This window comes from Trachinotus anak, unplaced genomic scaffold, assembly GCF_046630095.1.
Source record: "Trachinotus anak isolate AG129_WGS33_773 ecotype Australia unplaced genomic scaffold, CSIRO_AGI_Tana_v1 ptg000032l, whole genome shotgun sequence".
Lineage (NCBI taxonomy): Eukaryota > Metazoa > Chordata > Actinopteri > Carangiformes > Carangidae > Trachinotus > Trachinotus anak.
In genome coordinates, this window is record NW_027273883.1 from 17,515,385 (window position 1) to 17,539,910 (window position 24,526).

Sequence of the window (24,526 nt, forward strand, 5' to 3'; positions counted from 1 at the left end):
TTTCAATCTAGAGGTGTGTGTGTTCTTCCATTGGAACTGTCTGTGGTTTGTTGCTTACACCTTTCAAAATAAAATGTCTGTGGAACAGAAAAAAGTCAATTGACTAACTCCAAAACAGCAATTGACATGCATCTGGCAATAATTGTAGTTCATGGTGTTCATGATGTTCATGTTGCTGTGTTAAGCAGATAGTCTTAGTGAGTGGAGCTGTAAAGTCCAGATGTCTGTAGAGATTTACCTTTTACTCTTTCCACTCATCTGGTAATGCACTTGGTGCCTCTGTTAATGCAGGGCAGACGCTGTCACAACTGTTATCTATTATCTATGCCTGTCTCTATTACAGGCATAGGTAACATAGTCACATATTATTACTCTGTTGAACTTTTCAGTCTCAGTAGTTGATACTTTAAGAATAATTAAAAGCTAAGTTACAGCAACAGCAAAATGAGGTTAACTAACATACACATGAAGCTGACAGTTCATGAAGTGTGGATATGAGACAGTGGTGTCCACAAACTCTAAATGGAAGATGGAGGGATTAGTGTATACATGAACTAGATACTGTAGATCTCTGTAGTCTTTGCGTCTGAATGAGTCCCAGGAGTCAAAACACTGCGCATTAATAACCGTGTATGTCACCCAGAGTGTTCGAGAGAGAGAGAGAGATGAAATGTTGGTTGTCATGTGTGTGCAGTGGTTTAAGCTTGTGGGTGCATGTGCGTACATACAGCCAGCACATGCTACACATAGTTATTCTTGTGTGAGTGTGTGAGTGTGTGCGTATACACACCCTGGTTGTTTCTAAATGAGGCCTCTGTTCCCTCTCTTATCCTTTCTCTGCTTAGTGACGCTGGGCCATATAATTACTGTGAACTAGCAGACGTCGAGCTTATTTTAATTAAAGTAAATAAGTGATCAAGTTACAAAGTTTGAAACAAGTAGACAGGTTTTATCGTTCCCTGTTCTTATTGAGCTGCTCACACTAACACTTGATAATCCACTAAGCTTCAGCTGAATGCAGATGTACTTTCATTTGACAGGCTCCAACCAAAAGTGACACTTTCTGTTAAATGATCATGCACACTGGCTTTCTAAACCCAACTTGGAATGCACTGAACTTGAAACATTTGGAACAAACTTGAGTCTAATTCTGTCTGTACTTTGCTCATTTCTCTAAGCATGCTCTGTGTGCTCTGCCATTGACAGACCCCCATACAACTCTTCGAAAAAAAACCAGGCCCTCTCCTCTTTGCCCCTCTCAGTACATGCCTTGGCCTCTGTCACAGAGCAGCCTCAGATCCTGAACTAACCCACTGTCTCAATGCCCTCTCTGAAAGGGCTCTGTCCTTTTCAGTCCAAGACCAGCGTGGCCGTGTACATTTCCTGCCCTCTGTCCTGCCCAGACCTAGATCCCATCCCCTGGACGAGCTTAGGGCCTCTCAATCCACCCTCTGTTCTCTTCTGTTCACCATGACCCCATCCTGGGAATCTTACAGATCACTGGAACCAGCAATTAAATCAGTTAATGGGTCAAACACACAGACTCACGCATACACTCACAGATAAATTGAAGTTTCCACACCCCTGTGTTCACATGCACACATGTGCACAGACAGCACAAGTAGAGATTCAATCATATAGACTAGTATGCTCAAAATGATCTCTGCCTCTCTCAGACTCACACACAATAGGCTCAGGCTGATTTAGTGCCGGTCTTTCTTTCTGCTGCTTGAGAATTTATGGCTCAAACCCTTTTGTCACATCTCATGGTAGACTCACTTGCCTTGCCATTTAGCTTGCACTATAAAACACATTAACATGGAAAATACAAGGAACTTTTTTTGAAAGATTTATCTCCAACCATCTGCTTTAATACGAACATCTGCTTGTTGACATTACAAAGTCAGAGTTTGGCTCCAAAATGCCCTTGTCATGGAGTTAGGAGACACAAACATGTGAGTGTAGGTGTTTCTGTATATATGTGGAGCACGTGAAAGAGAGAGAATGGGTATGTTTTTGAGACACAGAGGAGTGTAGCTTAAACACCTTTAAGTGTGTTTGAGGCAGTGAATCCTCTGTGCACTTGACTATGCATGCAGTGTGTGTCTGCACAAGTGTTTGTGCATGTTAGCGCTGTTTGCTCTCTGTTTTTGTTTAAACATAAACCCGGTTAGACCAGTGAGATTTGGATTTGGAACATCTGACATGCATGCAAAGCTAAATTCAAAACACACACTTCTCTTGCAAGTGAACCTCTAACTTGTGTCTTTCTGAGGCGGTTTGATAAACATTTATTAAACAAGTTGCTGAACTGATACTCCTTTCTGTTGGATAACAATGCATTGAATTATTTTAGTTCTCTCTCTCTTTAATAGTCCCAGCAACCAGGTTGAGACCCAACATAGCTTTGTTCTGTACTGCTTATAGTTGCATGCTGGATTTCATATAGATGGTCTGTGCCTGAAGTCACTGATTTTTATTTTGACAAGTCCCCACAGAGTAATCAAATAGTATTGTAGCCAGAAAACAGAAATTGAACAAAATGTTTATATTGAATATCTCCAGAGATAAGCCAAACTAACACATACCAAGAAAAACAAGTATGTTTATTGATTTGTTCCCCTTTTCTCTTCCATAAATATTTGATTACATTCAAGTCATTTAAGGTTGCCTGTTTAACTCTCTATTCCTCCCTCCAGTCCTCCTATCTGCATATTTATTCCCACTTCATTTTTTTGTCTCCTTCAGGACATTGTCTCCATGTCCTCTCCTCCTCTCTGCACATATACCCTCACCTCCTGTCTGTGTCCAAGCTGTTTAGGCCAGGTGTATACACAGCCGGTCCGTGACAGTGACACCGAACCATTTTGTGTTTATCATCAGGAACTTTTTGCTCAGTTGAAACTCCTCAAGGACAGTGAGAAAGATGGGAAGGTACAGGGGGGCAGAGACAGAGTAACACAGGGGCAGGAGCTAGGTTGTGATGGGAAATAACAGAAAGAAAAGGTGTGTTTGTGTGCTCAGGTTTTCCGGTCTTTGATGTGTCATACTTGAGAATAGAGTTCATTTGCATAAATACACAAAGACGGCAGCACACATGCACAGTGGGATGCCATCATCAGCTTGTTGCTGTGTAACTTGGCTTGTGAGCCATCTGCTGCAGCATGAACTTTAAAGGTGAACTTGGATACAGTGTCAGCCCATTCAGTCCTTCCCTGTCACTGAAAAAATGTTATTCTTTTAGAACAAGGCATACATGTAAATATTAAAAATAACCTTAATGTGTGTTAAATGTGTCTAATAACTCCCCATGTAATCATTTGAAGTTTTAAATTTCAGAAAATAATGTCTGCAGTGAATGTTCTGTAAAAGCTGAAAACAAGCATCAATAATGTTCTTTAAATAGATGCAAAGGATATGAGTTTATCATTGAGTGTGTGAGATAATACAGCCATTGTATTGGTTGGTAGATTGATAAATAATGGTTATGTTCAGTCCATTTGAGTTACTCAATCAGTGGGTTGACTCAGAGCTTTCAGGGACTGGATTGTTCCCTATCGTCCCATAGACACTTCATAAAACACTCTGAATGAATGATGTGTTTGTGTGAAGAGTGTGTGTACATGTGGGCGGGTGGATGGATGTAGAGTGACATCGAGGTGGAGAATGTCGCCTTTCTAACTTGCCAGTAATTGGGACTCTTACAAATACACAAGTACACATGTGCAGACAAACATGTATGCAAAGACTCAGACACACACGGTAGATGTAATCTGGTGGTCATTATTGCAAACAAGGTAGTGTTGTACTGACAAATAGTTCAACCTCTCTAGCGTGTCTCTGGTTTAAATTATCCCCAATATCTCGCACACTAGAGGCCTCTCAGTCTCTGAATGAGCCTGTGACCTTTCCTTTCCCTGCAGGGACAGAGTCTAAGCGCAGAAGTTGAAAAGCCAAACACTGTAGAGTGTAGGTATTTGTGATGTCCTATTGATTTCAAGTAAGTTGGGCTAGAAGCTGATCTTCATTGCTTTCATGTGTCTGTTAATTACACCAGAGAATGTTGCACTGTGTCTAACTTTATTAGGTAAAAACTTATTACGCTAGCTAGTGTTAACTGTGTTTCAGACTAGATTTCCCCTTAACAACTACAGTGCCACACTTTGTAAAGACACATTAAGTAAAGACCATCTTCCCATTGTTAACCGTCAAATGTTTTTTTTCTTTATCACCTTGACGTCTAGGCTAATTTTGGGCCTTTTCCTTGTAACAGTAGAAGGCCCACAAAAATGCAACTTAAGTGTTTGTTATTGACCAAGGCGGATATTGATATTTGTCCCTTTTCAAGGGATGTAACCTTTTATCTTAACCTCCTGTTGTCTTTTCCAGGACCTAATAAACCAGCCGTGCTATTGATTGTTTAAATGGAATCACTGATAAGATTACTTATCAACACTGTTACAGCTATATTTGACTGAGCCTCAGTAGTTTTTTGTCTGTTCTTTCTATCTTGCATCATTTCCTCCTGTTTGCAAACAACAGCTAATGGATGGTGAATGTGTTCTAAATAGCATTAATGACTGTAGAAGGTGTTGCCATGGCTAAGTAACAGATGTCTTATGTCTATTTGATTTTGCCACGGTAGACAGGATAACATGTGATTGGTTATTGGATCAGGTTGAATTTTGGCAATAGTATTGGGGAACTTTAGTATGTACTGCATATAGATGCACATTGTTGATACACGTACACTCCCATTAAGTTTCAGGTTTTTATACCAGGTTGTGTTTGGTATTATAGTATTGCAACTCTTAACAGTCATTTTTTATACACATCAGGTTTTTCATTTTATTCTTCAGTGAAACATGTCATACATTCAGCACCATGTCAGCATCAACACTGGTGCAACTATTACAGTGGTGTTCCTTGTTCACACCCATACCTAAAGTACATTATAGCTTCTGTTAAAATATCTTCAAGTGTTGCTTCCAAGTAAATCTCAAGTATAATCCTAAATGACACGGTTGAGCACTAAAAGTCTTCTCAGGACTTCCCATGCAGTCTGTCTGTATTTTAAGTATAACTTCTCCACCCTCTTTACTTGTATTACCAGTTTTTCTCTGTAGCATTTACACATACAGTACATGTTGTAACAAAGCTTTCTTTTGCTGGAATTTTGTAAAAGTTTTATTTATTTAATTCTACTGGAGTGTTTAGACTTGTGTTGTTGATACTTGCACCTAAAACTTGACTTGAATATCTAAGCCATGTTCACACTTTATTGAATTACAGAATTTCAATCTGAAGTGAGTAATGCAGGCAACTACAGCTGTGACCTTGGTCTTGCATACAAAACGAACATGACTCAGACCCTGTGACTCAGACCTTAGTTTATTCAGTTGTTGCTGCCTTCAGTTATTGCAGTTGAATTATGAACCTTTGTTGTCATCACTGTAAATGATTAACTGTGACATCAGACTTTTTGGACATTCTGACCATATGCTTATGTGAGTCTTGTCTGGTGTTTTCACCAAACACAGTCTCATTTGTCCGCTGTTAGTGTTTTACCATTGGGTTTTATGTTGATATGGTTTCATGGTTTGTTTTTAAATTACAATTATCATAGCTACTACTTCTCAGTTGTGAATACCACATTTATGGATAGCAATAGTCCGCCAAAAAAATCCAATATATTTAGTTCATTGGTAGAGGTCCTAGTAAATCCTTTCTGTCTATCTGTCTGTAGAATGTGTGTCAGACCAGAAAGGAAGATTAGTTAAAAAGTGGGGCATCAGAGCCTGGAAAACAGCTATAGTGGGCTCCTGGGTAATCTATCTCTCTCTCTCTCTCTCTCTCTCTCTCTCTCTCTCTCTCTCTCTCTCTCTCTCTCTCTCTCTCTCTCTCTCTCTCTCTGGTCATCTTATGACACATTTAAACCCCCTTGCTGGAGGCTTTAATTGGTTAGATTTTGTGCAGCAGAGTTATAGCTGCTGCTGAGCTGTGTGATGCTGTCCAGAGAAATATACAGGCACTGGCTATCAGTGAGTGAAACCCTGTATTGTTAGCTCTATTACAATAACTGACATTTTTGTGCTTTAAGTTTTTAAAGGTCAATTATTCACACCACATCTGATGTGCTGACTTGTAGTGATTTATATCATCCAAAAGTCAGCTGGCTATAGTCTGGCATCAATAGCCTGTGTATTTGTATTCGGCCACTCAAACATACCAGAGACTGGGCCTTTTCTCCCAGATACATACTGCCCATCATTAAAGAACTGAATGTCCCAGAGCTCTGACGACCAAGCGATGTTCAGATGTTAATTGCAGTATCTGCTACCATACGTGGGAATCTGGGACCATGCAGGCTTTTTGTTAATAAGAGGGGTAATTTTTGCCATTTGATATGTTATGCGCTATTTGTTGCAAGTATTTCCTTTTGAGACAACACTGTGAAACATTTCTCACTATTCAGCCAGTGGATGTGGCCTTTGAAGGAATTCACCAAAAATGCTGTATTTGTATCATGTAGTTTCCCATGGGACACACTCTACTTTTCTTTGAGCATTTATTTTTGTCTTGACTTTGACCGCTCACTGAACTGGCCAACTGCTTACTGACTAGATTAACTCAGGCACCATGTTAACATTATGGTACTACATTCACAGACATCAGAGAGGAGGGGTGGAGCAGAGGATTAAGCTAGTTCATAGAGAAACCAGAAAGAGAGAAAACTAAACTGAGCACAGAAAGGTTGGAGTGTAAGATTTGAGAAGTAGATCAGAGAGAACAGCTCAAAGGAAGAAATCAAAGGAATACAGTCGAATAAAGAGAAGGAGGAGGGGTGAAATTGCTCCATGACCTACATTTGCATTGCAATCTGCGGCTGAAGCCAACATGTGCAGTTATGACATAGTACTGTAAGAGTACAGTAAGCCAGTTAGCATAAATTAGCATATCAAGTCTGCCTGGAGACAGTTTGCTTGCTAAGGATTTCTGTCCAGAGACCACCCTCATACTGCTGTCTTGTATTCTTCCTGGACAGCATGTGAACTCTAGGGGTCACACTACTATACTGTACTCCTCTTCTTAACAGTTTTTCTCCAGGCAGACATGTCATGATGTTTTATTTCTTTGAAAAAAATACTTGCTTCATGCCTTTCACGAACCAACTGAAGACTGTGACCACACTGTAAACATGAGCTGTACTGAAGCTGTTCACATTTACTGTAGTTCCTGTTTTGGGGCTTTTCTACCATCAGTGTGGTCCTCAGCAAGTGAAACACCTGCTCGGAGTCATTTGTCTGACTGAGCCAGTCAAGACCATTCCTCTGTTTGGCCATAAACCACTCTTTGTTTGCTTCAGCTGTACAGTATGTTTAGGATGATTGTACAGCTGCATTGTCCTAAAACTGGGGACTATATGTATAAAACGGCTTCTTAAGTCTTACAATGTGAACGTGATGTGAATATCCTCAGAAACATTTGAAAGTGCCCATATTATTATTCCAGTGATAGATACCGAATACAGACAAACGCATTTGCAAATGCAACAGTCATAATGATGAAGAATGGGGCACACGGGAAATATTTTTCCTCCGTAAATAAGGTCTAGATGTGCAGCAAAGGTGCAAGAGTGTGACAGGAAAAATGATGATGGCATTTTGTAGACAAGTGCAATGCAGTCTTGTAATCTTAATTGGTTCCCATTCATTGCTTCAGTTATCCATTCATACCACATCGCTTTGAGATGTAAATTGTGAAATATGGAGGAGGGGAAGTACACATACAAGTAAGCATCCAAATGAAAAAGGGAGAGATGGAGAGCAATGGGTGCATTTGTCTTTTCTTATTTATCTATGGCCTCAAGACCTTGTTAGCATTCACACTGCAGAACCACACAGAGGTGGCCGTCAGTCTCAAATTACTCCTCTTTGTCATCTGTGCTCTTTCTTCTTGATCATCTGCACTCCACATGTCTTTTCACCCAAGTCCTTAACATCAAAAACTCAATATATATCTCTTTCTATTTTCCAATAAGCTTCATGTCAACAATAAAAAACAGTGAGAATTTTTCTGCAAAATGTATTAATATTCAGACTGCAGCACTACAGTGGCACACTGACACACTTAATGTTACCAGCCTTGGCTCACTTTAGTGTACATCTTTCCAAAACTCTTAGGTTTCTTTGCTTTACACCTCTAAATCGTCTCTGCACACATCAGTCATTTGTCCTGTAATTAATCTTTCCATTTCTCATATTTTCCACACCGATTATGGGATGATGGAATAGATTGGAGGAGAGTGCAGGAAGGTAGTGAAAAGGGAACCAAGTTAGAAAGGAAGGGAAGAGAAGAGAAGAGAAGAGAAAATTGGGGAAGGAGGGAGATTTTGGTGTGGGGGCAGGTACAGCTCTTGGGAGAGGAGAGCAATGTAAAGGAGAGGAGGGTAATGGGAGTCTTGTACATTACTATTCAGGATGCATTTCACTGCATTGCAGTGGCACACTGACACACATTTACAACTGCAGTTTACAGTGAGTGTCTTTTGGTTTCTTTTAAATGAGACAGGTTGTAAATGTCTTTGTAGAATTGCAGACAGGAGTATGATCCACTACACTGTTTGCTGAATGCCAGTGGGGATGCAGTACATACAGTATCTAACGTTCTATGATGGATGCCCCCCCTCCCTCCCATTTTTCTCTTATCTCCAGTATTCAGTGAATTTGGTGCTATATAGTAAGAGAAAGGGCTGGTTAGTTAGTTTACAGTCCTTGTTAGTATATTGTATATGTCATTTTATGATCCACTGTATTTTCATGACCATAGGTTCAGGGCTGAATGTGGACATTTTATGATACACATAGCAGTGCTGATGTTGCGTTGAGCACCGGCGCTTCTTTGGTTAATGGCAGCGCATTTCATTGCAAATCTATTGATACAGCACCAATAATGTTACTGTAATTATGTCAATATCTGGATTTGACAATACCCAGCCCTACTAAGGATATGTAGTGCATGAGAACCTTTTTTCAACTTTAGTTCAGTTGTATATACAGTATCTACTTCATACTTTTTACAGTATCTGAAATTAGTCCTCTCTTTTTTCACCCATTTCCTTTTGCCTCATCATGCTCCTCTTCCCTCTGTCCTGCTTTTCCCTTCTCCTGTCTAAGGATGACAGCTGCTGGGGTCTATAGACAGACAGCCCAGAGTTTTTGTGTGTCAGCAATGGTCACACTGCAGCAGGTGCGTGTGCGTTTGCTCACCCACACATTTGCATATCTTGGTGCCCTCTGAGGCCAGACTTGCTGACTGTCGTGTGTGTTTTTTTGTGTGTGTGGGTAGATAGGGTAAGACAGACAAGCTGACTTTCTGTCAGCAGCTATTGATGAATGAAGAGGTGAGCTTGGTTCCTAAGGAGGCCAGGCCAAATATTAAGGCAGACTATTATCAGCCCGAGGAGACTATTCACACACTTCTTCTTACTTAACCCCTGTAATTATTATGGATAGTATTGTAAATTTATTGAGATAATTTCCATCATTTCACTAATTCATTCTTACATTCACTGACCTTTTTCCCTCAGGCCCGAGATTTACTTGAAACCCCTCGCACTTGGACACTTGGTTTATTGTTTATTAAAAAGTGTAATTGTATACCTACAGTAGGCTCCCAGACTGACAGAGCAGACAAATAAATCAATGAATGAAATGCTAGCCTGTTTCTGTGCTATGTGGGTGGCTCCATCTGGGTATGCCAACTGCTCAGCAAGGACTGTGTGTGTGCGTGCGTTTGTGCGTTTGTGCGTGCGTGCGTGTGTGTGTGAGAGTGTGAGATGTTTTCAAAGGCATGATTGACATCCAGTAATCTGTAAATGATAAAATGATTTAGGATTCAGGTTTTTCTAACACACTAACAATTATAAATGTAATAACTGTTATAGAAATAACATTATAAATATTCATTTCAAATTTCAGTGACCTTCTGTGTTTCAAATTTTGCCAAACACTGAATTTGGTTGTTCTCATTGAAATGTTTCTATTTCTGTTGTGAGAATAAAATAGTGGTTTGACTTATTGCCACCTGTTCAAGCTGTAATTGCTGCAATTTTACGATAAGACTGTCAGTCTAATCACTACTTAATGCTTACAAATTAGCCTGAAACTATAAACATTAATGCAAGTTGCTGACAACAGTATTGTGTAATCAGTTGTGTTAGCCAGAGGCAACAAACGATTGCCTTCTTAACATTACTACATAGCAGTCAGCTGTGCAGATATACAGCACATAATCATTTTGAGAAAAAAAAGGCCAGATTTGGCTGATGTGAAGAGAAGATGTGTTGTAGCCAGTTTAGTGAAGCCTGAGTCCCTTCTCCAGCCCTCTAATTAGCTAGTGAACAGATCGCCTTACCTCTGTCCAGCTGGGTGAGTGTGTGTGTGTGTGTGTGTGTGTGTGTGTGTGTGTGTGTGTGTGTGTGTGTGTGTGTGTGTGTATATGCAGCTGTATGGTCTACAGTCTCTTATCAGTGTAACCACTGGCCGGATTTAACAGCGACCATCTGGGGCCCATACACAGAGTTGGTTTTAGCTAGCCAGCCTCTCTGATGTTCATGTCAGAACTACCCAAGCCAAATCACTCTCATTCTCTGTTTACCTTTTCCACTTTTGCTCTAAGGCATTTCTCCTCCCTCCATCTCTGTTTTTCTTCTGTTTTTTATATGGATGCGTTGAGACATTCACTTCTTTAACCATTCTTCTGTCCTTTATATCTCGTCCTCCCACAAATCACTCATTCTCCTTGCTACATATCAGCTTTCCCTCCACCCTCTATTGACAGACTGAGATTTGTTTAAAGATGCAGACTGGCTTAGTGTGTACCACATGCTGTCTTTAGTGGGTTTACCAGAAATGAACCATGGATCTTATTTTTAGAAAGGGTACACCATAGGATCTGCATCTACACAAGTACCTTTTTAGATGTATGTATTATCTGAAAGCATGAAGATGAATAGTTTCAGGTAGTTTCAGACAGTAGTTTTAGGCTGGATAGTCCAGAGTTTGGGCCATACAGAGAGGGTTAGTTTAATCCACAAAAGTTGTAGTACTACAACCACGTATTATCCCTTAACTATCACATGTTCCAAACCTGCTTATAACAATCCGATTTTTTGATGTGAAGAGATTAATTACTGCCTGTTGTGACACGGGGCTACAGTTCTTGTAGTTTATGTATTTGCTGAAATGAGATAGAGACCTATAAACAAAAAGGTATATATGTAATCTGATGCATCAGTGCTGTTTTAATGTTGCTTAAAAAAAAAGTTTGAATTGATTGAAATCAATAAACCAGCTTTAAACAAAAACAGAATAATTTCTATTTTCCTATTGCACTAGTATATTGAGTTTTTACTACAGGTATGTGGTGCAGGCTCATAGGAGAGAACTGTTCAGTGTCATATTGGTGGTATCATATTGTTCCTCCTGTACTGATGCCATTATTATTGATGGTTTCAAATTGCATTAAATCGCATCAAATTCTCATAAGAACCTGAAAGGTTATCCAGTCGTATGAATAATGAACTTTAACTTTCCACTAGGGCTGCACAATTAATCGAAATATAATCGAAATCGCATTATGGTTAAGTGCAATATCCAAATATTAGCAGCAACAAAAAAGTTGCAGGAGCTGCTATTTTTTGGATAAAGGTAAAGTGTGTCACAATATATTGTCACAATGTATTTGTGCATTGCTAGTGGCAGAAGCGTTATAGTGCTACAAAGACACTCCGGCCGATAAGTCATATTCTCTAGACATGAGGAAAAATGCTTGTTTGGTACAAGGCCCAACAAAAATTGTATCATCATCATTTAAAAATAATTTTTCAGTGAAAATGAAATGCAAAAACAATCATTCTAACTGAAATCATATGGCATATCACAATCACAATATCTGCCAAAATAATTGCAACATGATTTTATTTTTTGCATATATGCAGCCCTACCTTCCACCTTCCACCTACAGAGATGATGAGTTACACAGCCTGCTCTCTTTGGAAAATTATTTAGTAAGCTTATTTATTAAGACCGTTTATTGAAACATTAGCCAAAAATAAAGAGTGGTCATTCACATAGGACATTTTGGTACTGCACTCCTCTGTATAGCTATAAAGGGCTATGCATCATAATGAAAGTTAAAGATAAAAACACCTTAAATACATTTACATCTACCTTTTGTTTTAGCATTTACTTTTTTAATCAAGTGTCCTGTCAATGCTTTCTTCCACACACACACACACGCACACACACACATGCACCCCCTCTGTGTCAGCATAGTGCGACATTCCAAGGAACAGTCTGGAAGGGGGTTGAGGACAGAGACAGACTTGGCAACTTGACATCAAATTGCCATCCTATATCTCTGTCAGTCTGTCACTATCATGCACACACACAGACACAGACACACACACACACACACTGGTGGAAAACTATCACCTCTGTCACAAATGTCCCCATAGACTCTTGAGACACTGGTTCCCACAGAAAGCTTTAATATCAGAAACCAAGAGACAAAGGTTCAATAGGGATATATAATATATGATATAATTTTTGTACATATAACTCTAATCAATCACTTCATAGAAATAGTTTGAAAGCAGTTTGTTAATTAACATGAAATTGGTGTAGTAAATACATGAAGGAAAACAATCCTTTGGCTTTAAACTATGTACTGTCCACTGTGGGACATTGTTGATTGACTAGGTCTGTGGATGTTGGTGTTTTTGAAACACAAACCAAATCATGCACAAGCCACAATATTGTGAAACATAAAAACATTCTGTGGCCAAATTTACTCTTTTTTTCTTAATATAACTTGTGCTGCAGAGCTTATGGTGTGTCTGACTGTATGTCTCTGTTTTCTACTGGCCAGGTGTTGGTGGTGCAGTGATAATTACAAGACTCTGAAACGACCATGTCACACAGCAGCTATTTCTACTGACAGCCAACTATGCCACTACACACACAGCAGCCGTCTTGCCGGGCAGTGAGGCAAGCTTTGTATCTGTGTGTGTGTGTGTGTGTGTGTGTGTGTGTGTGTGTGTGTGTGTGTGGCAGACAACTGGTGCTGTCAGTGTAGCTATTTCTATCCAGGGGTCATTCGGTGCTAGACGGAGTAGATCATTTGTGTTAGCTGCTACTTTATCCTGAGAGTAACAAAACAACTTTCCACAAACTGTGCAGATCAACCTGATACTGTGTCCACTTTTGGCCAGTGCCCTAACCCTTAACACATTTCATTGCATGTGTTGTGTGAGGTGTTGGTGGGTGACATGGTTGAAATCAATATTATGATTATTATTTAGATTATTTAGAACATTTTTATAATATCACTATGTCACAATATGGCAAAAGTATAAAATAAAATAAAATCGAAAAGTATCACACAACTTTACATAAGGCAAATCTCTGATATACACACAGAACAACTTCACTAATATACACTATTACAGAAAGCATTGCTAAAATGTGAAACGATCTCCCAGTCCGACCACATGCTGCTGTGTGGTGCTGTGCATTACTCTGGACTGCATGTGCAGGCTGTGTGTGTCATATACTTCCTAAAGATTATGACCTGTCAGCCACTTTACATAAAAAGAAAAGGGTCTTAACCCAGTAACATTACTGGAGCTCAAGTCAGATTGCACCAGAGACACACACACACACACACACATGCACACACATAGATGTACAGTTTCCATGGCAACTGGAAGTCATGGCAAAAGCCACCTGCTGTGAGAGGGAGAAACTAGGGTAGAGAGAAGAGTCTTTTTTATACATAGAAAATGTGGTATTTCTGAATTATTTATTATTATGATAATCATGTTGTTGTGGTTTGAACAGTTTTAGTTGCATTGGCTCAGTTCCCTGGAATTTCTGTCCATTTGTGCTTATGGCATGAGAGGCGTTCCTTTGCCACAGCCACATCTTAAGCAATGTAAACATCTGCAGACAAGCGTATACGTATGCCCATCTTTTGTATGTTAGCAGTAGTCTCTTTCAAATATGACCTCTTGAAAGGAGATGTGCCATTCACTGGAACTCTTTTCAAATGGAAATGGGGGCGTTTCAGTAATCTCACAAAATCTCACTTGAGTACGAGTTAGAGTGTAATATTTTGAGCACACCCATGATGCAGCTCGTAGCCAAGGGCAGATTTTGGTTCACTTTTATGCCTCATATTAAATCCAGTGGTGTGGGTGGGGCTGGGCCAAATGAATAATCAACTGAAACCAAACTCTTCCCTTGACAGCATGGGTTTGACCTCTACAGTAACTTTCTAATGAAAAACTAACTCCTTTTTTTGGCTGTGTGGCCTCTCTGTGGCACTGTGGCATCTATCGGCCACACCCTCTGGAATAACAAGCAGTTATAGTAAGGGAGAGGTGGGCAGATGGATAGGATGACTAAACAAGTCAACACAGAAATGAATGAGCATTATGGTGCTGTATAACAGAAAGGACTTTTATGCCATGTAGTAACCACACCCTCAGCAATAATAAGCACACGCAGTTACAGAGAAATGGATGAATGAATGGATAGAGGGAAGAATTTGAGGCCATAATGGGCTCAGTTGGATTGACATTAAATTATGTATTGTTGAAAGGTGCTTGAAAGTTGTAATTTGCCCAATAGAATAGCTACATTCAGTGTTACCCTGTTTCTCTCCATGTTAACATTTGTCTCTGCTGTGCCTTCTTTTCACTCAGCCCAAAAGTATAGTGAGCTAACACTGGTCGTTTAGAAGAGCAGGACAGATGCAGATTGTCTGGAAAACAGTTCTTGGTTTAGATTAGAAACAGAGGAGATTTAACAGAGTTTTTCATGTAATGAAAAGTTGCACATTTTGCAGTATTGACACAGAAGATTCTGTGTAACAAGTTTTAATTTAGGAAAACACACAACAAAACAATTTATCCACCAAACTTTTTTTACCATCATGCTATGGAATTTAGACATTCAGTAATCGTTCAGTAATCATTAATTCATTCAGCAGATATGCTCCAAACAAGAAGTTTTGGCCCACCTTTTTCCTATCAGAGTTCAACTTTACATACACAGTGTACACAGTGCAGCTCTCATCAACATAAGATGTTGATGGGTCTGAAATACAGTTGATGAAATTCTATCTGACCATTTGAAAGCACAAATTAAATCGGAAATTTTGTCTCAACTCACTAATTTTTTCTCCTGCTGCTGTAAGGTTTTCCTGATTAGAGGATTTCTTTTCTTTTTGACGCCCCAGTCACCATGAATAAGACTTGAAGGCCAAATCAGCAGCCTCTTGCATTTGTTTGGTCCAGCCTCTGACACAGTAAAAGACAATTTTGTGTCTGCATGTGTGTTGTGAATCTAGTGTGAGTGAGTGACAGCTCTGTGTGTGTCTCTGCATGCAGCAAGGACTGTGCTGACAGCAGAATGGCTTGCTCGGTTGGAGGGGATTCACACTTTACATCAGATCATCACAACCAAACTGTCTCTAACACACACACACACACACACACACACACACACACACACACACAAACTGAGAGTATCACTTTGTCACATAACAGAATGTCACAAGAACTCCACTCAGTTTCATACAAGATCTTTCTGCCCCCACCTTCTCCCTCACACACACACACACACACAACACATGCAGACATAGACGCACACACACAGTAGTGCTTCAGTCCCACAGAGAAACCGACTAGTCATACTGAGCAGCCAGACAATACTTCTGTCAATCAACGTCAAGTCCCTGCTTAGCTGTCCAGCCTGAGGCCTTCCAGTGGACAGCTAGTTAGCCTGCATGATGGGAACTGACACTAGCCCCAAGCACATTTTCTAGGCTCCAGCTCCAACTTCCCATCACTTCTCCTGACCTGAAAATGTGTGCAATTCGTAATTCGGTGTTTCCTACTGATTCCCACAGTTTTCAGCTGCAGTGGAAAGAGTGGGGTCAGCGAGTGCTCGTTGCAGCAACAAATCTTTTTCCAGCAGCGAAGTCACTCTCAATTTAGTATGAAGTTAATTACTTTACAGCATTAGCTGACTATTATGTGCTGCACTCAAATACCAAACGGCTTTTCATTCAGTGTTTACACTGTAGATGTACAGCTACCTAATCTTTTTCAAAAGCCCATTGTCGGCATTTATCCCTGTGGAATCTCTCCAGTTGCTTTTGTAATGAGATGTCCTGTTAAATGATGCAGCTGCAGTCCTGAAGTAGTGGTACTTTGACTCAAATTGCAGCAAACATAGTGTAGCAAATGTCAAACTTTTTAATGGTGGTTGATTCAGACAGTTAATCTCAAAACAGACATAGCGGCTAAAGTAAATATGATATTATTGGAATTCTGTGTTTATTGTCACTTTTATGGGCATCAATGTCAATTACAGTAAAGCTGAAAAATGTTTGTAAGAGTCTATGTAAATCACAGTGTGATATTTGCACTTCAGCCTTCCTTTCTGGCTTTTCTTGCCTCTAGCCCTCTCCTTACTGTCAGACATGTTCATGTGCTCATATATCATGTGAATAGTTTGGCCACCTAACATTTTCTATAGGCCTATGTCATGTCTTTCTCCACTGAGTTGATACTGGGTCATATTTGAGATGAATGGGTGATTTTAGCAGTTCTGACATTCAAAGCTTGGTTTTATTGTGTAATTTTTTTTGTCTTTTTTTATATCTTTCAGGTGGGACCAGAGACATTGGGTCAGCACTGACCAGGATGTGTATGAGACATCGCAGCATAGAGGTTAAACTCAAACAGTTCTCCATGTAAGGATATAACACATAGTTTGATGGTGTGCTGCACTTTTTTCCTTTCTTTTTCACTCATCCACAGTACTGTTGAATTTTACACCATACAGAATCTGATGCAATGTCTTGTGGCATTTTGGTGAATGGTTGGTTGGGATGTAAGAGAGGTTGGGTGGGAGGGAGGATTGCAATAGGGTTACGGTGTAATAAGCAGTGGTTTGGCATGAGTTTAAAAATTTAAAAAAAGAAAAGAAAAAAGAAAAAGTATTAACACGGAGTGTCCAACAAACATGCCCCCCAAACCCTCTCTGCTAAAGTCAAGTGATACAACAGAGTGATTTTTTAATAAATATCAGCATTTTAAGGCTTATCGAACTTTCACATATAAACAAGTTTACTTCCTCTTGCAGTGTTTCCTATATTAGTAACTCAGAGTAACTCACAGTTGCTGTACTTCGACCCTAGCAGTGCAACGTCAATGAAATGGTCTGTAATTGAATTTTTATCTCACCATATGTCGTCATAACTTGATATTTTGTGTGTGTGGGTGAAAATGTCTCTTTTTTCATGAATTGCTGGGAGAGAGATAATTTGTCTGGCAGGACAAGCATCTATAATGTCTCAGTGAAGCCACACACAACACGGCTCTCTCTCTCTCTATCTCTCTCTCACTCTCTCACTCTCTCACTCTCACATTCACACTCACACACACACACAACGGGCTCTCTAATTCGGGTGGCATTTCAGTTGAGATTCCACTTGGATCTCCATAGCAGGGGCTGTACACAGGGGGGCTGTGGTCACCACCAGCCATCCACTAACACACACAGACACACACATACACTTTGGAGAAATGTCTTCAAGAGAGAGAAGTCTAATTTTAGTTTCATGCCCTAAGCCTGCAGCTGCCCAGCTCTCACACTCTCAGTGTCTTAAACACACTCACAAATTCATCTTGGAAGACAGGCACAGTTTGGTAATGATTGACAGACATGACTGCACAGGCCTCTTACTTCCTCCTGTGACACACAGTCAGACATCAGTTTTTCCCTCTCAGTCTCTGCTTTTCTCCCTTTCTTTCTGTCTGTTAATGATTGACCGACAACACCATACACTATACAGACAGAAAGGCAAACCAGACCGAATGGTTTTTATGTCTGACAGTCTGTCTGCTACAGATACACTGATAAACCCTGAATCTGTAAGACATGAATAAAGTGACACAAGAAAGAAAAAAGTTGGTGACAGATATTTTACATTTATACTGTATGTTTATAAATATGATGTTCAGCCCAATGATTGGTCAGTAAAACTTATTTTGGATACAAATGAGAAGTTTTAATTTTAAATGTTTAGTCTTCTACTTATGAATGCTTTAAGTGATGAGGCTTACCTCAGAACAGAAGTGAGGAATGTGTTGTTTTTGCAGGGGTTTCCTAGAGGGTCTGATCAACCCTCTACAAGAACAGATGGAGGAGTGGAAAAGAGGTGTAAATACTTTGGACAAGGACCATGCTAAAGGTAGGTCAAACATAATCACATAAAAGAAATCAGTTTAACAACAAGATATATCTTATCCTGTTCCAACTGTTATTAACTATATTAAAAACTGTTCTTTAACACAAAGTTTTCACACAGTTAGTTCACTTTTTTATTTTGTCCATCTGAACCAGAGTATAAAAGAGCCCGGCAGGAAATTAAGAAGAAGTCCTCTGACACACTGAAACTTCAGAAGAAAGCAAAGAAAGGTAAAAACATGCTTTATTTTCATGTTGCTTTAAACCCATATCTTATGTGAGTCGGCAAAAATAACACTGCTAAGTGCAGTTAATCTCCTTAATGATGGAGACAAATCTTGTTCTAACAATTTTCTACCCACAGAACAGTAACATTTTTACCACAGGGAATAAAAACCAGAGCAACTTCACCCTACACAATATACACTTGCTTGTTATTATTTTGCAGGCATAAAAACTAGATAAATATAGGAATGACACTTTCATCAACCTGAAGCATTGCCTGCTAATCCAGGGAAAGACATCCATCACATGCGTCTGTCAGAGAATTTGATCAATTAAATTTGAATCTATATTCTTGGAAAGGAATCAAGTAAAATGCTTTTGTTATCCTCTACTAGTTTGCTGCTTAAGCAGAGAGCATGAAACATTATATATACATATTTCAAGATTCTTCAGCTTCAGTCAGTGCTCTTCCCATAGATGCCATGTCTCTGCCACCACTAGCTGGACATAAGAAAGACATGCTGTAGTTTTCATTTACTCTGTTTTATGGATGCTAACACAGCTAAAATTAGAAATCTTTTGTCTGCTTGCTTTGTCAAGTAGTGTACATCAGGAAATACAAAAAAGCAACTCATCCACTGAATTACACTGATGCTATAATTGGAAAAAAAGTGCTCTACTTTAACACTATGCACTTGGGCTTAGGTAGTGTTTTAGTTCAGTTTGATTTATACTGCACTGGATAAAATCTGTGTGCAAGAAGTCAACATTCAGGACTGAAGGAAAAATCTGATAATTGAAATCATCAAACATGTCCTCAAGTAGGAAAGTGGGACAGTGTCCAAATTGTATATATGATGTTTTTATTAGACCGCAGTGATATGTGTATATAGAAGAAGTTTGTCCTTACTGATTAGACATGTGCAGATCTAGTAAGGCTAAACATTACCTTACTTGGTAAACACTCAGTGAGAGTACAGAGGCCGTTTCTCTCTGCAGTCCTCTTGGCTCAGGTTCTACATACGCACTCACCTACCTTGAGAAAAAAATACCATACACAAAAAAAGAAGTAGATGAATGTGTTGCCAGTATGTTTTGGGATGTTGATAGTTTCAGGTTTGAATTGGTGGATGTCGAACATGTAGAGATGTTAAGGAAGAATTACGAGAAACTTGAGGGATTTCTTATTCCTATTATGCAGTAGATTAAATGTGGGTATGTAATTTATACTGTACATAGAGATCATTACACTGCTTAAACAGGCATCCAGAAACACAAAGCTTAATGAATTAGTGTTTAGTGCTGGCAGTCTTTCAGTTGACTTGAATCTTTTTCCTCTCCCTGTCCCCATGTGATTCTGATACAATCCTTCGCCTTATGCTGCACTGCAGCTGATAATCTAGGTAAGTCAGTCTGTGGAACAGACACACTGTCTAGGCAGTTGCTTATGCTACAATGCTGAACCTATCATCTTATTTACAGTGAAAAAGCAATTACAGATATTTATTTTTATGCAAAAAATTAATACATGCTAAATATTTGGATGCTCAAGTTCCCTCCACAGTTATGAAATTATTGCAGTCTGTGGTTGCTACAGCATATTTAGCACATTAAGTTATATTGTCTGTGAATTGGTGATTCTGTACAAGTGTTTATTTAAGCTTAGAGAAACCCTGTAGTCTCTTTTACATCCACTGTTGTCTCCTGGCTTCTCTCTTTCACTGTCTGTAGCTCTGGGTTAGAGGCCTCATGATTGTAAGCACCTTAAAGGAGCTGTTTGTAAGTTTTGCTATTGCTACATAGCCAACTTTAGCATTTACAGCTATTTACTGACCAGTCTTGCCAAGAGTGTCTCGCAGCTGCATCGCATGATCTAGAGATTCAGCGCCTCACCAATTTTTCAAGTGTGACACGTGTGGCTCCCAGCAAAAATAGACTAGGAAAAGACCTGTTGATATTCACATTGACATCATACCAGGAACATTACTGATACCTTTCATTATAGTTGTCTATGTTTAGGCTGAATCTGAATGTCATGTTACAGACATGAAAAAATATAAATATATATTTTTAAACTATTTTAGCAGCTGTGTGTAGAGACCGTGGTATTTGAGTGACATTTTCTGTCAAAAATAAATCAGATTTTAATTTCTAAAGAAAGAAATTCAACATTCAAGTAGCCTGCAAACTTGTTGTAGAAAAACAGAGCTGGCAGCAGCAGCGACGCAGCAGACACACACAACGTAGGCAGTGTGGTGTAACGGTGTAACGTTGGCTATCTAGCAATATCAAAACTTACAAATAGCTTCTCTAAGTAATGAAGTGATCTTGAAAAGGAGAATCTCTTCATTTAATTAGTGTCAATGACTGTAATAACATGTTGTTTTATGAATAAGAAAGAGTGGAAAGGAAATGAAATGGAGGCCTCAGTTGACTTGAGACACACTCAGGTATTAACTGGTCCAGTGTGTGGCTCCCTCTGCTTTACTGGTCCAGTTCTGTATGTTACATTGATTTCTACAAATGGTTTGGTTTTAATCAGCTCTGTGGTGTCTGTACTAAGAGTGGTCCATGCTGGTACAAAAACTTTTACTTCAGAAAATTGTAATACTTAATAATACTTTAAAAGCTTTCAGCTTTTCTTTCTTTTGACTACAACCTAGCCACTCTACAGAGTTGTAAATGAAAAAACAATAACAGTAGATGATTCACAAACTTTTAACTTTATGTCTTGGCATTTTTACATTGTAGGCAGAACAGGGTTCCTTGCCATAGTTCACCTACAACAACCATTGTGACATTGGGTTATTGTATAAATTGGTATTCATTTCATTTTATTTAGCAGCCATCTTCATTTAGGCATTTCAGACATCCCCCCCATGATATGAAGGAAGATAACCACTTTACCTAACTCTACCTGGCACCACCCAAAAAGTCTTTGAACTGACTCACCACTGTATCATAGAGAACACACAAACATGTAAATCTAATTTAGGAATCGGCTACTAGTTTCACTCACTACTAAACTACTTAAAAAAAAAGAGTCCCTCCGCCCCCCCTTATGCACAGAAATAACGCCCCATCTGTCACCCTGTGTTGATGAGTCTATATTTGATGTTTGATACGTGTCTTGTGAGGGTTTTTCTGACCTGAGACAGCCTGTGACTGCAACCTAATGTAATCATTGGTCATGTGAAAGCCGAAGCAGTTAATCTCATTTGTGTGTGCACATGTATCCACATGTGTGCAGACTGTGGGCCATTTCAACCCCCACCTTATTCATTTCGGCTCAGTCACTGAATTTCTGTTAAGTTGAGTTTCGTGAAAACAACTCTAGAACATCAGTAAGATTATTAAATCCTATTAAAACACACAGAAGTTCTTCTACTCACTTCCCCAACTGCTGTGCTGATGAGTGAGTTTGTCATATTAACATGAGAAATGCACAAAACATGATGATGATGAATTGAGTAGTTAGGTTCATAAGTGTTCATTAGGGTCTGTGTTATAGTATTTTGGAGACCATTGTGTCGGTGGAATCGACCGACACACAAACATCAGGACATCTACAGTATGTCATTGGTTAGTCATCCTGAAGGTGTAAAACAGTTAGACAGTAACATACCAAAACAATGAATTAAAAATCAATAAATATCACAAGCCCTAATTGTCCTTAATTGAACACTGAAAAGAGTTGTAAAATATGTCAGAGTGCATTTGTTCACAGTGCAGTGAGTGACCACTGAGCTTCAGTGAACCTCAGTGTTTGTCTGTGGTTGAGGAAAAGGAGGAAGTAGCAATCAAGGCCTTGTCATTTCATTCACATAGCATGGCATGGCACAGAGACTGGGAATATGGACAAAACAAGGAACAACCCAAAGCAGAGGCAAAGTTGTAACATAGCAGAAGCTCATCAAAATCAACACTTATGTCTCAACCTGACTGAGCAATGATTACAGCTTTTGGTTAAATACTTTTCCAGTCTATATGTGGTCAGTGTAGTTAATAACTATTTTCACATTATATAAAGTTTCCACATGAGCATTATGATAATCATGAATATATGCATAAAGGAATAAACTCAAATATTACTCAATAAGCCTTCTGTAACTCAGTTTGCTTGCATTTGTGGAAAAGATTAAAACTTTTTCATGTAATGAAATGAGTGAAGTGATGAGGTGTGACACTGATTGTGATAATGTTACGTACTACTCAAGCTACTTGTTGGCACTATTAAAACGGCAACAAAGAAAATATTTGGCTCTCCATCTGTCACAGACAAAAGTCCTCAACTTACAGTTGTGTCTTTCCAAAACCACTTTGGTTATGTTGAGAAAACAGTCTGCCAAAACTTGAACTAGTGGTAGAAACCAGAAAGCTGTATGCGCCCTCGTTTTACTGTGTGCCAAAGAGACACCACAGCATCGCTGGCATTGGGGCTTGAAAAGCTGTTTTTCTACACTGAACTCAACTAAAGCCAAAAGTTTAAAATGTTTTAGTCATATTAAAACAGAGTTAAAGACATAAACATAGACATAAACATAGTTTGACAAGAATATTTCTCAGTGTTAAGTGACATATATCAAAGAGCATTGTAACAGAACCTGCATTCCTTCAGAGCACCTTATGTTGTCAAGTATTGAGCATTTAGCCGTAAAGAATTGAAATTCTGTAGTTTCAGCTGTTTTACTTTATGGATGCACTTAAAACATTATTGTCTTGCAATACCATTTAGTAATGATTCAACAGCTGTGTATAACTAGTGATTAAAATATTATTTGAACTGTCAGCTGGGCTTACAAATAATTTCCGTGGTAATAAGATGGAAAAAGACTAATTTTGCCTGGAGGGAAATGAATGATAATGAGTTTGGTCCTGCAGTGGGAACCAAACTAATGAGTGAGGCTTGTCTAGCCCTTTCAGGCTCAGTCACACAGCCAACTCTCCACAAAATCTTGTACAATGTAATGGTATACTTGTCTGTTCAACAAGCTGCCTTTGGATCTAAATGAGACTGAAAATATATACTGCAATTTGGACTTTCCAGTCTGGCTTCTACAGTCCATCTACTTTATCATGGTCTCCGTACTGTAACATAGTAGGAACTGCAATAAACGCACACATAATTCACATTCCACTGAGTCCAGCATTACAGACACCAAACCAAGCTTGGTAAATTGATTCTCTATGTATGGAAACCCAGTTTGTCTTATTTTGTCAACAACCATTATGTTCTAAGGACTGTCTACACGGAATTCATACTTTCATATTATTAGATTAGATAAATAGATAGTTAGATTTAAAGAGTTGCAGTTATACCACATATTTTAGACCTTTATAAATATACCACGTTGTCAATGTATTTACATAAAATTATAAAGATAACTTTTTCTGTTCGGGTGAAACCACTTCCTTAGACTGGAGGTACTGCACAGTCTTCTCACTTTGGGTACAGACATTGTCTTAGAAGAACCTCATCCACCTAAAATACACCTAATATCAACATTCACATTGTGCTACAGAGATTATTGTAAGACAGTTAATCAGTTCTCATTAGTGTCAGCTATCATTATACAAAGGGGCGCATAATGAAGAGTTTCCATTTGGAGTGCTTTTCCATCAGTTTAGTAATTCTGTGCACAGTGGATGCCATTGTTTATTGTCATTGTTATTGTGGTCTGCTCAGATGATGGAGAGATAAAGCAATGGAAACAGGGCTTCCCACATGCTGTATTATGTTTTAATGTATAGACTGTACTCACATATCAGAGACAAAAGAGCTGATGGTTTGCCCTCACAATTAGATGTCACATCCTTATGTTTTACATTTGATTTGAGGATGATTTGCCTGTGTAACTCTATCTGTTTTTCTCTACTACTGCTTTGCATGATATAAGGCCTCACGTCAAATGTTCAACAAAAGGCACCAGTTTGTTATCTTTGCCCAGGAACAAGAGCAGACAGACAGACCACAG

At 39.1% G+C, this 24,526-nt stretch overlaps 1 protein-coding gene across 6 annotated transcripts in view; it reads left to right on the forward strand.

Annotated features, from left to right (window-relative positions):
• Positions 1 to 24,526, forward strand: part of LOC139612737 (protein MTSS 1-like) — a 52,939-nt gene that overhangs the window by 17,087 nt on the left and 11,326 nt on the right. For 3 of the 6 annotated variants that reach the window (XM_071468655.1, XM_071468657.1, XM_071468659.1), the window contains exons 4-7: positions 16,743 to 16,827; positions 18,239 to 18,330; positions 18,483 to 18,557; positions 19,943 to 19,954. In XM_071468655.1, the coding sequence (XP_071324756.1) occupies positions 16,743 to 16,827; positions 18,239 to 18,330; positions 18,483 to 18,557; positions 19,943 to 19,954 (264 nt within the window). The remainder of the gene's footprint in view (positions 1 to 16,742; positions 16,828 to 18,238; positions 18,331 to 18,482; positions 18,558 to 19,942; positions 19,955 to 24,526) is intronic. The other 3 variants (XM_071468656.1, XM_071468658.1, XM_071468660.1) reach the window with 1 other exon arrangement.